Below are 13,944 nucleotides of genomic sequence, written 5' to 3'. Positions count from 1 at the left end.
CCACCAAAAAGAAATTATAATTATGTTTGATAGAGGTATTAGCAGCAATGGTACAATGGTAAACATACTGCAATATAAAAATGCATCAAATCAGAACACTGTACACCGTAAACTTACACAATGTTATATTCAATTATATCTCGTTTTTTTAAAATAAAAGGAAAGAAATAAAACTGTCACAATTCACAGAATATACTCAGAAATTTTCAAAATTACAGATAAATTATTAGAATTAGTACACAAGCTTAGCAAGACCGCTGAATACATGATCAATTTGAAAATATCAACTTCATTTCAACAACCACAACAAAATGACAACTTTAAGGTGCCATTTACAATAGCATTTAAAAACATCAAATATCTATATAGATAAATCTAACATAAGATGTACAAGATCTCTATGAAAAAAGCTATAAACACTGAGAGTAATTAGAGAGGACCTAAATAAAGGTATATGCCATGTTTCTGGGTTGGAAGACTCAGTATTGGAAAAATGTCTATTTTTCCCAATTCAACTACAGACTCAATGCAATCGAATCTAAATTCCAACAAGTGTTTTTGGCTAAATGTGGCAAATGTAAATGGAAAGAAAAGGGTTAAAGAATAGTCAAGACATTACTGAAGACAACCAAGGCAGAAGGGCTTGCTCTAGTAGTTATAAAACCTTGTTATAGGGACTTCCCTGATGGCACAGTGGTTAAGAATTCGCCTGTCAATTCCAGGACATGGGTTCAAGCCCTGGTCCGGGAAGATCTCACATGCCACGGAGCAACTAACCCCGTGCGCCACAACTACTGAGCCTGCACTCTAGAACCTGAGAGCCACAACTACTAAGCCCGCGCGCCATAACTACTGAAGCCCGTGCTCCTAGAGCCTGTGCTCCACAAGAGAAGCCTCCGCAATGAGAAGCCTGCGCACTGCAACAAAGAGTAGCCCCAGCTCGCCACAACTAGAGAAAGCCCGCACACAACAACAAAGACCCAACACAGCCAAAAAATATAAATAAATAAATAAATAAAATTATTTAAAAAACAAAAAAACCTTATTATAAAGTACAGTCATTAAGACAGAGTGGACTTGGTACAGGGATAGAGAAGAGATCAATGGATTAGGAGAGCCCAGAAATAGACTCACCCATACAGAGATATTAATTAACAACAAAGGTGGCATGGGAGAACGAAGGGAAAGGAGACCTTTACAATAAATGGTGCAAGTTGGATAGCCATACGGAAAAAAAAAGAATAATAAAAAGACCAATACTTCATATCTACACAACAATCAGTTCCAGGTAAACTGTAGCTCCAAATGTGACAGGCAAAACAAAAGGCCCCTAGTAGGCAACAGGAGAATAACTATGTCCTCAGGGTGGGGAAAACTTCTCACGTGGGACACAAAAAGCACCTACCATAATTTAAAAAAATAAAACTGACAAATTAGACATTAAACTTAAGAACTTCCTCTAAAGACATCATAAGGAATAGTGTAAAAAGGCAAGCAGCAGAGAGGACAGTATTATCTCAATAGCCTCAAACCAGAAACATTCCAAATGTCCATCAACAGTAGAACAAATTGTGGTTTCTTCATACATTGGAATACTATACAGCTGTGGAAACAAGCGAACCACAGCTATGCTCATCAATCCAAATGACCCTCAAAAACATGCTCAGTGAAAGAAGCCAGATACTCAATATATACTGAAAGATTCCATTTCTATAAAGCGAGAAAACAGGAAAAACTAAACTACAGTGTTTAGGGATGAACGCTTGGGTGGTAAAACTATAAAAAAGAAAAGCAAGACATAATCACCATAGAAGTTGGGATAATAGTTGGGGGAGAGGGAGGGGGACGGGGAAGTGGGGGACGGGAATGTTCTATTTCTTGACCTTGGCAGTGGTCACACGAGTATGTTCTATGAAAATACATTGAGCTGTAACTTTTTTTCCTTTGTGTATTTAAATTTTTAAAAGCTCAAAAAATTCCAGGCTTGCGATGTGGGTGGAGAGGGCTGCAATGTTGCCTTGAGTGCTTGGCACCTTCATGAGCACAGGGCTACCCTTACTTTCAGTTCAAATATCTTAGCATTGTTACCTTCTAAAATCACCCTAATATGCTCGAACAACTAGCACTCTGCACTGACAAATATTTATTACAACTCTAAGAGCCTGGGTAAGTTTCTTTGGAATCCAGAGAGATGAAAGGGGTCTCTCTCAACACGAAAACATGAGTGGGAATGCTGAATTCCCAACTCAAGGTAAGAGTTACTTCTGGAAAGGAAGGTTAATGGAATGGGGGAAAGTTCAAAGGAGGCCTAACAATGTTTTATTTCTCTACTGATGATGTTTTAGTTTTTTTTTAAAAAAAAAAAAAACCAGGCTAAAGCAAATACAGAAAGTGCTAAAATTTAACAAAACTGGGTGGTGGATATGAGTATCTTTTATATATTTACTATACTATGTTGGTCATATTCATAATTAAAGGGTCCTATACTCTTCACACTCTTACTGGCTCATTTCTCCAGGTAAAAATTCTGCTTCAGCCTAGGTAAGTCATCTATTTAGCCTTCCAGAGCCAATATATAAAAATCTGAAAAAAAAAAAAAATCTGACAATGCTTACATTCTTCACCAACACTAAATCCCATGTTTTCTTCTTCTCTAGGCTAATTACCTCCCTTACAAATTTTCACGTACTTCTCCATTCCTGCCTTTCTGTTCTGGACGGCAATATCCCTCAAAAGGACGTGCCGAGATCCTGATAATCACCTGAGAGGTTCCTTTGAGGTCTCAATTTCACCGGCAAACCTTTAACTCACAGATCATTTAGGTAAGAATAAATTCATTCTTTTTCTTTCCAGCCAGCTTAGCTATATAACCTCCCAAACAGATAATGACCTGGTAGCAGACGTTGGGTTGCTATCTACCCAACATCCACAGCCCGCTTTTCCAACAGAACCCAGTGTGCAGTCTAAGCCTATCACAGCACCACCATCCCCTCCCCACCCATGACTGGTGCGGCTGGAAGCACCTGATATAATTCTGTACAGTAAGACTTGAGGGGTCTTGTGCTGATGTGCTCTGAGAAAGCCCCACAATCCCCTGGACGTTATCAAATCAAAGCACGTGCTCTGAAACTGCAACAGCCATTCTGCAGCCACAGGAGATGTGAGGCTGAGGAAGGCAGAGTAGAAAGGTTGTGCTGAGCTGTTCAATTAACCCACACCGCAGGTGCCCCACTCCAAATGCTGATTGACTTTTTTCTGGACCACAATCTTATTCCAGTCATATTGGTTACTGTGCCAGCCTCTGCCTAATAGTTTGTCTATCAACTAGGCCAGTGATCATAAATCTGGTGCCAGTAACCTTTTCTCTTCCAAATAATCCCATACACTGATTTTGGTAAGATTCCCCACAAGTGGTCACCGTTTCTTTCCTTAAAATTTGTTATCAGAATACAAAGATAGGGACTTCCCTCGTGGCGCAGTGGTTAAGAATCCACCTACCAATGCAGGGGACACGGGTTCCAGCCCTGGTGCGGGAAGATCCCACATGCCGCGGAGCAACTAAGCCCCGTGCGCCACAACTACTGAGCCTGCGCTCTAGAGTCCGCAAGCCACAACTACTGAGCCCACGTGCCACAACTACTGAAGCCTGCGCGCCTGGAGCCCGTGCTCTGCAACAAGAGAAGCCACCGCAATGAGATGCCCGCGCACCGCAAAGAAGAGTAGCCCCCGCTCGCCCCAACTAGAGGAAGCCAGCGTGCAGCAACAAAGATCCAACGCAGCCAAAAAAAAAAAAGAGGGAACTTGCATGTTATATTAAAAAGCATTAGACGTTTTTTAAAACCTATGGAAAATGTAAAAAGGCCAAGTCCCCTGTAATTACATCCTTCAAAGATAACCACTGTTAGCAGTTTGCCATATATTGATTCATGATAATATTACAACATCTATGAAATTAGTTTCTTTTAAAGAAAATATTCACATCAGGTTTTTTGATAGTGGAGAAAACAGGTAGACCGGAGTAAAAAGAAATCTGCAACCAAAACACCCTGATATAGAAGAAAGAGTGCACGACAGACTCAGAATACGACAGACCAATTTTCACCCTGGCCCTGCTGCACCGCCTTGAACCCTCCGCCTCACCTGACTCCCATTTTAGGTATGGATACGAATACCTACTTCACCAGACTTTTGGGGGCTTACATAAGATAATGTCCCCAAATGAGTTCTGTTGGCTTTTTGTTTACTGGAGTTTGTTTTTCTCTACCTGCACATAAAAATCCCCTGGGGAGCCTGTGACAATGAGAATCCCAGATATCCTCAATGAGAATCTCTGGGCATAGGGCCTGGAAATCACATCACGCAAGTGCACTGCAGAGGAAAAGGCCCCATGCACAGTTGCTTTTGTTACTGCACTGTTCAGCATCTAACACAGAACCTGGTAGCAGTGTTCAACAAACACTAGTGGGATGAATAACAAATGAAAAGTTGTATTTTAAAAATAGATTATAGTTATGTTTCAAAAAGTTTCATTAAAAAAATCCTTATGATGCTTATGTAAGAAAATTTCTCTCAGCAATAAAGTAGTTATTAGTTGTACTTGATACAAAGGACTGGAACTTGTTTCTATTTGAATACGCCTACATGGTTCACTTTCCATCCTAGGACATAAATCAAGGTACACTATATGAAATTTAATTAAGAGTCAAGGTAATCTAGTTTATCTCACTAAAAAAACAACTCATGAAAATTGGATTATGGGTGATTTTGAATTCTCAAATGGCCTCCCTCCACAGACTTTACAGTTACTGTACAAAAATTTATCCCTACTTTTATCACACAGAAAACTATTTTCTTTCAGTAGTTCATTTTAGAACAATTCAAAATACTAATTGTTAGGTACCAGCTTCAATACGCAATTTATGTGTCACTTTGATAAAATGTACGTACCTGAGAGCTCTAGGAGGATACACACCACACCAAAACGTTTACAGTGAGATTTCCCTGGACAACACAATCTCAGATTATTTTTCATTTCTTATTGTTCAAATGCATTTTAAATTTTTACAATGAATATGCACTCCCTATATAATTTTTCTTATTTAAAAAAAAAATGCAAAAGCCCAAGAATTCAGTAAGAGAAATATAATTAAGGAATCCTGAAAGGTTTTTAAGTTTTGATTTTCCAGAGTTGAAACAATATCAGATAAGTTAAAAATATGATTTTTATATTTGGAAAAAAATTAACCCTTCACATATTATTGCCAAGAATTCTAAAGCTCTTTAACAAACAAACAAAAAACATGTTTTCAAATGCTATGAAGGACATTATTGGTTCAACTGGCAAAATGGAATACAGACGGCAGACTTAATCAAAGTATTGTATCAAAGTTAAATTTCTTTAAGCTGATAACTGTACTAAGCTTATGTAGGACAACTTCCTCGGTTCTTAGGAAATACTCACTGAAGTTTTCAGGGGTAGATGGACATGATGTATGCAATCTGCTCTCAAAACGGTTCAGCAAAAAATACGTAATAACAAAATGAATGAAAAAGCAAATGCTGAATAGGAGAAATGTTAAATTGATGAATCTGGGTAAAGGGTATAAGAGCTGTTTGTACAATTTTTATAATTTTTTGTCAGCTTGAAGTTATTTCTAAATAAAAATTCTAATTGAAAAAAGTAACAGAAAAATATTCAAAATTGTTCTTAAGATCATACTGGACCAACTTTAAGCAAGACTTTATTGGGGGAAAAATAGCAACGTATTTAAAAATTGTGCTCATAAAAACACTCACGCAGCACCAACCTTAAGCAAGAAATTAAATTAGTATTGTCCAGTAGATATGAGTTACATATGTTGTATTTTCTAGAAGACACATTAAAATTAGAAGAAACAGGTGAAACTAATTTTAATATATTTTACTTAGCCTATGTGTAAAATATTACCATTTCAATACAATCAATATGAAAATTATAAATGAGTTATTTTACAAGTTTTTTCATACGAAGTCTTCAAAATTTGGTGTGCATTTTACACCTACAGTACACCTCAATTCAGATGCTAAATTTTCACAAGAAATACTGGATCTGCATTTAGATTTCATGAAATGTATCAAATAGTTTAAAAAGCAGACTCATACCAAGTTGTTTCAAACACACATAAATGTTTTCCAATCACCGAATAGAGTATTTGTTTTTAAATATAAATTAGCTAAAATTAAATAAAATGGAAAGTTCATTCCTCAATCACAATAGCCACACTGCAAGTGGCTACACTGTGGGACAGCCCAGCTTTAGAGGATGAAACAAAAGCCTGCGAGAGGAGGGCCTGATTTGCCAAAACTCAGCCCATCACATTTATCAAACGATTTTTACATGGTTATGAGGTTAACAGGCTGATGTTCCTATCAGAGGCATTGGTATCTGTCCAGGTCATAATGTGACATCCCCTCCACCACCAATCAGAAATATCAGCACAAAGCTTCTTGGTCCTCTGCCTCAGACATCATACATTGAGTTTCCTGAAAATTGACTATCAAAGGGCCCATTTTAAAATGTGGTGGAATGAACTGGCTCTCAGAAGCCTCAAGGTCCACTGTACAGAGTGCAGAATTTCAGCACAAATACCATCTGAGAATCCCACATGGGAGCAGGCCCACGACTGAACTTGTCTCAGATTTAACAGAGGAAGTGACCCTGAGTACAGAGACTTTTTTTCTTTTAAACAGGTGTAAGAGATTAATTCAGTCAACACCAAGCAACACTCAAGACTGGCCAATCAATAATTCTGTGCCAAGCAATTTGATCAGGGATTTGGCTAGAATCCTTTTGGCTCATCTCAATAAGGACCATCCCAAAGCGAATCCTGATTTAGGCCATTCTCATCTACATCAAGGCTTAGGCAGTCCTTTGCCTGAAAGCAAATAAACTAAATCAAATTATATACATATGAAGGAAATGCTGCCTCTTGGACAAAAGGAAAAACCATTTGAAAGGTAATTTAGCAAGTATGGGCAAAAACACAGTTCCAAAGAAGAGAAGTTTCATAACACAGCATTCAAAAACCATTTTAGGGAAATGTCTAATGCCTACTTTCTGTCTAGCCAGACTTTCCGATTGAACAATGATGTGGGTAATAATCAAATTTAATCCACAACAGCTAATTCTGATATTGTTCATTTCTTTCTCTGCAGGCATCAAGTATTAATATTCCATTTAAACCTGAAAGGAAGATGTACTTTAAAATTGATGGACCCTTCTTTGTGAATTCACTAGTGCCTGAAGTTACTCATACCTCTGGGAAGTGAGGTAAAAGTGTGAACAATGGTTTTTGACATCCTGACCTAAGAGTTAAATTCTATGTTCCATACAAAATCTTCTTCCTTCCCCTCCCATCCCAATGATCTAGCTTGCTTCCCTGCGACACCATATTGGGGACCACAGATATAAATCCAACTAACCACTGTGTGGTAACGAACATAATCCTAATCTAAAAGCATGCGTATTATAAACATTAACTATTTCTACTTAAAACTTCTCCCCCCCCGGCCCCCCAAGAATCAAAGCTTTAAGCAGGATGAATACAAACGTTTTAAGCCGTTCCATCGGAGGTTCGTTCTTGATTAGATTTATTCTAATCGTGGAAATATTTACACGTTCTGCAGAAGAACACGTTCTAACTGTGGGTTTTTATTAGAAACTTCTCAGTCAATGCCTAGGTAATCAAATCCAGTCTCACTTCTCTCTGAAATTAGCCAACCACGCAGAAATCCATTGTAATTTTTAAAATAGCGAAGAGGGGAAATAAACTACACACCCGAAACATTCCAGTCCGACAGTTCAAGCACTATTTCGAGAAGGCAAGTAAAATTAAAGTCCCACGTCTCCCTCAGGAACAGAAAGGTTTCTGGGAAGCGGCCACGTCCAGGCCACCCTGCAGGACCCACGGACCTCAGCAACCCCGCCTGTCCCCGCGGCCCGACCCCAGCGAATCACCCAGGAGCCCAGGCGCTGGAACATCCTCCCGGCACAGAGATGGCACGGGGTTATCAGGTGCAGAAAAACTACTTACACCAAAAAAGTACGATTAGACAAGAGTTTTTACAACGTATTCACGGGTACCGCGTCCCTGCTCGCTGAAACCCACCACAAAAGGGAGCAACAACAGCAGCAGAAAAGGGTTTCCCCTTGTTTATTGGACTCAGGCAAACGGCTATATTTAACAATTCCTCCCGAAGGCCCGATGCCAGCGCGCAGGATCTGGAGCGGGAGGCACACAGGCAGGAGAGGGCACACCCGCTGCGGGGTGCGGAGCTTCTCCGGTGCAGCCCAAGAGGCGCTCGCCCCGCACCGCGGCACTCCCCCGGCGCCGAGCCGGGACGCCCGCATCCCCGCGGCTCGGCCCACCTCGCCAACAAAGGCCGCATCCGCCGCTCCCCGCTGGGAAGCTCCGGCCCCCCGCGTGGAGCGCGCTGCCCGCCCCAGCCCGGGGCCAGGGTCTGCACAGCCGCCCCCGGAGCGAGCCCAGCCGCACCGGGTTTCGGGCCGCGGGCCGCCCCGGGGCGCACGGCAGAGGCTCGCGTGGTCCCGGGGGAGGGCGGGGTGGGCGTCTGGGCCGCGCGGGGTCCCCAGAGAATGTGGCGCCGCCGCGGGCGGGATGGGGGCTGGGGCGGCCGAGGCTGCCCGCCGCCCCCCGCAACCCCGATGCCTTTCATTTGGCCTCTGCGGCGTCGGAGGCAGCCCGACCTCCAGCGCTAAGCGCTGCGCCAAGCAGGGGGGGGCGGGGGAGGCGCGCCAGACCCGCTGCAGCGCCGGACCACCCCCACCGCCCCCACGCGACGCGCTCCCCGCCCGGCCCGAACCCCACCGCCCGCCCGCCAGCAGGCCGCGCTCCCTCGCGGGCGCAGGAAAAAGGGCTCGGGCGCTCGCCCGGTGCCCACCTCAATGTAGCCGGCCAGAGCCGCGGCGGGTGCCGTGAGCCCGAGCAGCAGCAGGACCAGGAGTTTGCCCGTGGCCGCGGCCCCGGTGGCCGCCATCCCTCGCCGGGTCGCTCTAGCGCTCGGCGCTCAAGCTCACACACTCGGACTCGGGAACTCTCCCTACCGCGACCCAGAAGCATCTGAAGCCCGTTCGCCGCCGCCCCGGGGGATTTACACCGACCGGAACTGACTTCACGAAACCACGCCTCCATATCCAGCGCCCAATGCCGGCCCGCAGAACCGCCGCAAGACACCGCCCCTTGTTCAGCCCAGATCCAACCAGGGGACGGAAGGGCCCGCACCTCCCGCCGCCGCAGCTGTGCTCCCCCGCCAGGCCCCGCCCCCAGCCGCTGACGCCCCGCCCCCGCCGGGACCCCGAGGCCCAGAGACGCGGGGGTGTACGCGGGGGTGTGCGCAGGGTGGGTGGGGGCCCGCAGCTCGGCCCGGGCGGGGGCGCGCTTCGGCCTCTGGAACCGTGCACGGTTGTCTGCCCGCAATGCGACCGTCTGTTCGCCTGCAGCGGCCTGATACGGACACGCCCCACTCCCCGCCCCTGCGGGGTATTTTCCAGATTCCTCTGGGTACCGCCCTCTTTGGGGTTCTGAAAATGATTTTATTAAAAACAGGATAAAAAAAAAAACAGGATGAATTGTTCCGAGTCCAGCCAGGTTTGCAGAAGGCCCTCCCCCCGGGCAGAGGAAGGGCTGCCATGAGGCAGCTTTCCTCTGCTGCGACCCCGCGCAGGGCGCGCCCCTTCCCAGCGCGCTGCCAGCCCGGAGCCGGCTTCGCCCTTTGCTCGCCGCTCCGCCCGGCCGTGTTTCCACGCTTTTGACCTCTGTTTCTTAGGCCTCATCCGTCCTGTTCCTTACCAGTGGCCACTAGAGCCCGGGATAGCTTCCTCCCACTGGAGGCCAGTAGTGCAAGGAAAACGTTGACCTCAAAGCCCAGGTCCCCTTCCTCGTGTATTTTAGGAAAAGATCATTTTTCTTTTTTTCTCCAGTTTAAGATCACTAGCAAGAGACCTGCTTCTCTCTGCCTTCTTGCTCTGCTGCGTTTCCACTTTCAGTCGGGAAACATTCTATTGCCCTGGTTCACAGCTGGCACGGCCTCGCCGCGGCTGGGGCGCCTCCGGCTTTGTTTCCTTGCAATAGCCTTGAGATTTATGGACCACCCTCTCCATAGTCCTTGCTAGTTTCCAGATGAATAAAGAGCAGGGTCTCTACCCCAGGAAACAGACAGTAAAAACGGAGACACAGCGTCCACGGAGTACACACAGAGTGCGGCAACGAGGAGAACGCTGGATTTTCCAGCCCCACTGCGTGACGTGCCCATTCCTGTGGTTGAACAGGCTCTACCCCATTCCCCAGAGACAGCCCGCACCTTTCCACTGCAGAGCTCTCCCCATGCCTGCACTGTCTTCGCTCCAATATTTACCTGCTGAAAACCTTTTCATCTTCCTCTGCTCGCTTGGAGGTAAAATCATCTGCTTCTGAATACCCGGAGCGCTATTCCCCACTCTGGGACTTGCTGCCCTAGTTATTTCCAAAGCGCTCCTGCCACTGACAAGGCATGGGTATGTAATACTGAAGGGCCCCTCACCCCGGACACCCCAACACATGTTTGTGCAGCGTCACTGAAACCAATTCTGCTGGGTTCTGGTCCTAGTTCAGCGGTTGCTGTGGACTGAAGTGTATCCTCTCCAACATTCACATCTGTTGAAGCCCTGACCCCCAATATGATGGTATTTGGAGATGGGGCCTTTGGGAGGTAATTAGGATTAGATGAGGTCATGAGGGTGGGGGCCCTCAAGAGGGGATTAGTGCCCTTATAAGAAGAGACCAGAGAGCTTGTTTCCACCATCCACCCACCCCCATCCACACGAGGACGCAGAGAGAAAGCCAGGAAGAGAGCCCTCATCATTGGGAAACCAAGCTGGCCAGCACCGTGCTCCTGGACTTCTCAGCCTCCAGAATTGTCAGAAAGAAAGTCCTGTTGTTTAAACCACCCAGTCTGTGGTATTTCGTTATGGCAGCTGGAGCTGACTGGCGTAGCTGTATAATTATGGGCAAGCCCTTCATCATGTGGACTATCTTTCCTCCCCTGACAAATGTAAATATTAAAGACCTGTCTTACTTTACCAATTTGTGTGATTCAATGAAAAATGAATGTACAATAGAGAAAAGCATGAAGTACAATTTTCTGTGAAAATATGCACGAAACAGTACCAAGTGACTGTGAAAGTCCTAATTCTGTTTTGGAGCCTTGGATGTGTCCTACAGACCCTCTGGGACCTGTTTCCTTGCCCACAAAATCAGGGACTCAACTCAGGGACGTCTAAATTTCTATGAATCTAAATGCTAAGAGAAAAGCAAGTGAAATTCCCTAGGTTCAGAGCAGTGCCCCAATATTCATGCTTTTGGGACTGTGTATGCAAGGCTGAACTCTAATATCATGGAATAGGGCAAGGAAATGTAGAAAAATGACCTGGGGGTTTTCTATCTAAAATTATTTATGTCCAGGGGACTTCCCTGGTGGCTCAGTGGTTAAGACTCCATGCTTTCAATGCAGGGAGCATGGGCTTGATCCTGGTCAGGAAACTAAGATCCCACATGAAATAAATAAATTAATTAAATTAAATTAAAACCTTAATATGTTTTAATTAATTAATTAAAATAGGTCCTGAAAGACGTTTATTTGCATTTTCAGGTCACTGAAGGATCATTAATAAAAGTTTGTTGCCCTATTCATCAATGTTCTTGACTTTAAAATGTTACTTTCTTTTTATTAAGTGACACTCACAGGAGCATACTTAGTCTTGCAGTTCTCAGACAATGATTTTTCATCCTAAACATGTTCACGTCAGTGACCAAGTCATTTGAAGAGTACTATGTTTTCACTTCATTACCCTTTGTTCACAAAAGGAAAAGGCCTAAAATAACCTCCGGTTTCTCCTCTCTTCTTAAGAATCAGACTTTCTCGTAAAAGAGTTATCTTTCACGTACACTTAAGATGTGTGCATTTCATTGTTGGGGAAAAAAAGTAGTTTATGTCCCTAACTGTATCCTTATATGAGCAGCACCCACTCATCCATTTGACACTTATTCAGGTGAGTTAAATCCAGGTACAGCAGCTGCTCCCAAATCAGGATGCTTTTCAAAATCAACTAAAAAGTTTTATAAAAACGCAAATTCTTAAGCTCCTACCTTGGAAATTTTGAATCACTAAGACTAAGGTGACATAAGGAATTCAATATACATTTTTTTTAAAGCTGTCCAGGGAATTCTAATCCACTAATACTTCTGAGAGCTTGATTCTTGAAAATCATGGGTCAGTAAAACAAAATTTTTAAAATTGGAGCAGCATTTAAAGTTACTAGTGTTTCCAGACATAGACAACAGACTTATGGTTGCCAAGGGGGAGGGAGGGTGGGGGAAGGATGGATTAAGAATTTGGGATTAGCAGATGCAAACTATTATATGTAGAATGGATAAACAACAAGGTCCTACTGTACAGCACAGGGAACTATATTCAGTAGCCTATGACAAACCATAAAAAAGAATGTATACATATGTATAACTGAAATCACTTTGCTGTACAGCAGAAACTAACACAACATTGTAAATCAACTATACGTCAATTAAAAAATAAAAAAATTACCAGTGTTTTAGTTTTCTAAATAAAACATTGACACAACTGTGTGTTGTCACCACTGTTTCATTAAAGAAAGAACATTTAACAACAACAAAAAGTAAGAATGGTCATCATTTTACAATTTAAAAGACAGATACAATGTAAATTTTTGACAACTTCCTACACTGCATTTTTCTCATCACAAATCAGAATGGTGAATACTTTATAATGGAATGGTCCTGTTCTAATGCAGGTGTTGGAACAATGTAGTATGGGACATGAATATGAACTGGTTATAAGCTTGGCCTTGGCTTATAACTGGTAGCCTTTAAATATACCATACCCAGAATGTATCCTCTCACCGCCAAACCCACCACATCATCCATGACTGACTCAGCACTTAAGACTTGGTTCCAGTATCACCTGCTCATGGAAGTTTTCTGCTCTCCCTCTTCTCCAAGGCTGAGCTGATACACCTCCTTTGTGTTCCCCCAGAACATTCTGTACATAACTCTGACACACTGTTTGTAAACTAAACGTTAGTGATTTATTTTCTTTCTTTTTTTTTTTTTTTTTCCGGAACGCGGGCCTCTCACTGTTGTGGCCTCTCCCGTGTGCGGAGCACAGGCTCCGGACGCGCAGGCTCAGCGGCCATGGCTCATGGGCCCAGCTGCTCCGCGGGACGTGGGATCTTCCCGGACCGGGGCACGAACCCGTGTCCCCTGCATCGGCAGGCGGACTCTCAACAACTGCGCCACCAGGGAAGCCCAGTGATCTATTTTCTTTATTGTCTCCTTAATTACATCATGAGTCCCTTGAGGGGAGGAGTCGTGTTTGGTTCACTTCTGTACCTTTACAGAGTGGTTACACTTAATAGACATTCAAAAAAATATTTGCTGAAGGAACACATAACTAAATGAGCTTTACACTCTGGCAGAGAGGATAAAACTTGTGCGTGCATAAGTATACTACTAAGTGGAAAGTCATAAATGGCCCAAGAGAACTATCTGTGCTTTTTAAGGAATAAATTGGGGGAAGAAGTTGGTTACATCTGGCTGAGGACAGCAGGCAAGGATCATAGAAGAGATTGTATCTGAGAGTTCCTGTGAATATACAAAGGATGTCCAGGAGAGGACAAAAAGCATGGAAGGAACAATGCAAGCAAAGGCATGGCGTTGGAAAAACACAAGGCATGTAAGAGAACATGTGAGTATTTCATTTCTTTGGAGGACAGGGTTTGTAATAAATAGCAAAGGTAAGATGGTTGGTCAGTTTACCTAAAAGATACTGGGGAGCCATAGAAATCTTTGGAAAAAAGATATAATTAGAGTTGGC

The 13,944-nt window shown here is 43.9% G+C and overlaps 2 protein-coding genes across 6 annotated transcripts in view; one reads left to right on the top strand and one right to left on the bottom strand.

The window, feature by feature from the left end:
• The window catches only part of LOC115844621 (mitochondrial carrier homolog 2-like), a 16,889-nt gene extending 8,131 nt beyond the window's left edge, over positions 1 to 8,758 (top strand). The window contains 2 exon segments of the mRNA XM_060303756.1: positions 7,894 to 8,053; positions 8,239 to 8,758. Coding sequence (XP_060159739.1) covers positions 7,894 to 8,053; positions 8,239 to 8,758 — 680 coding nt within the window.
• The window catches only part of APLP2 (amyloid beta precursor like protein 2), a 71,136-nt gene extending 61,986 nt beyond the window's left edge, over positions 1 to 9,150 (bottom strand). For 3 of the 5 annotated variants that reach the window (XM_030841278.2, XM_030841292.2, XM_030841299.3), the window contains exon 1: positions 8,941 to 9,150. In XM_030841278.2, the coding sequence (XP_030697138.2) occupies positions 8,941 to 9,036 (96 nt within the window). In that variant the 5' untranslated portion in view covers positions 9,037 to 9,150. The remainder of the gene's footprint in view (positions 1 to 8,940) is intronic. The other 2 variants (XM_030841263.3, XM_030841270.3) reach the window with 1 other exon arrangement.
• Between the last annotated feature and the right edge of the window lie 4,794 nt (positions 9,151 to 13,944).

The sequence above is a fragment of the Globicephala melas genome, chromosome 8, assembly GCF_963455315.2.
Source record: "Globicephala melas chromosome 8, mGloMel1.2, whole genome shotgun sequence".
In the NCBI taxonomy this organism is placed as follows: domain Eukaryota; kingdom Metazoa; phylum Chordata; class Mammalia; order Artiodactyla; family Delphinidae; genus Globicephala; species Globicephala melas.
Note: the sequence above shows the minus strand (reverse complement) of the source record. Positions and strands in the feature narration are given on the sequence as shown.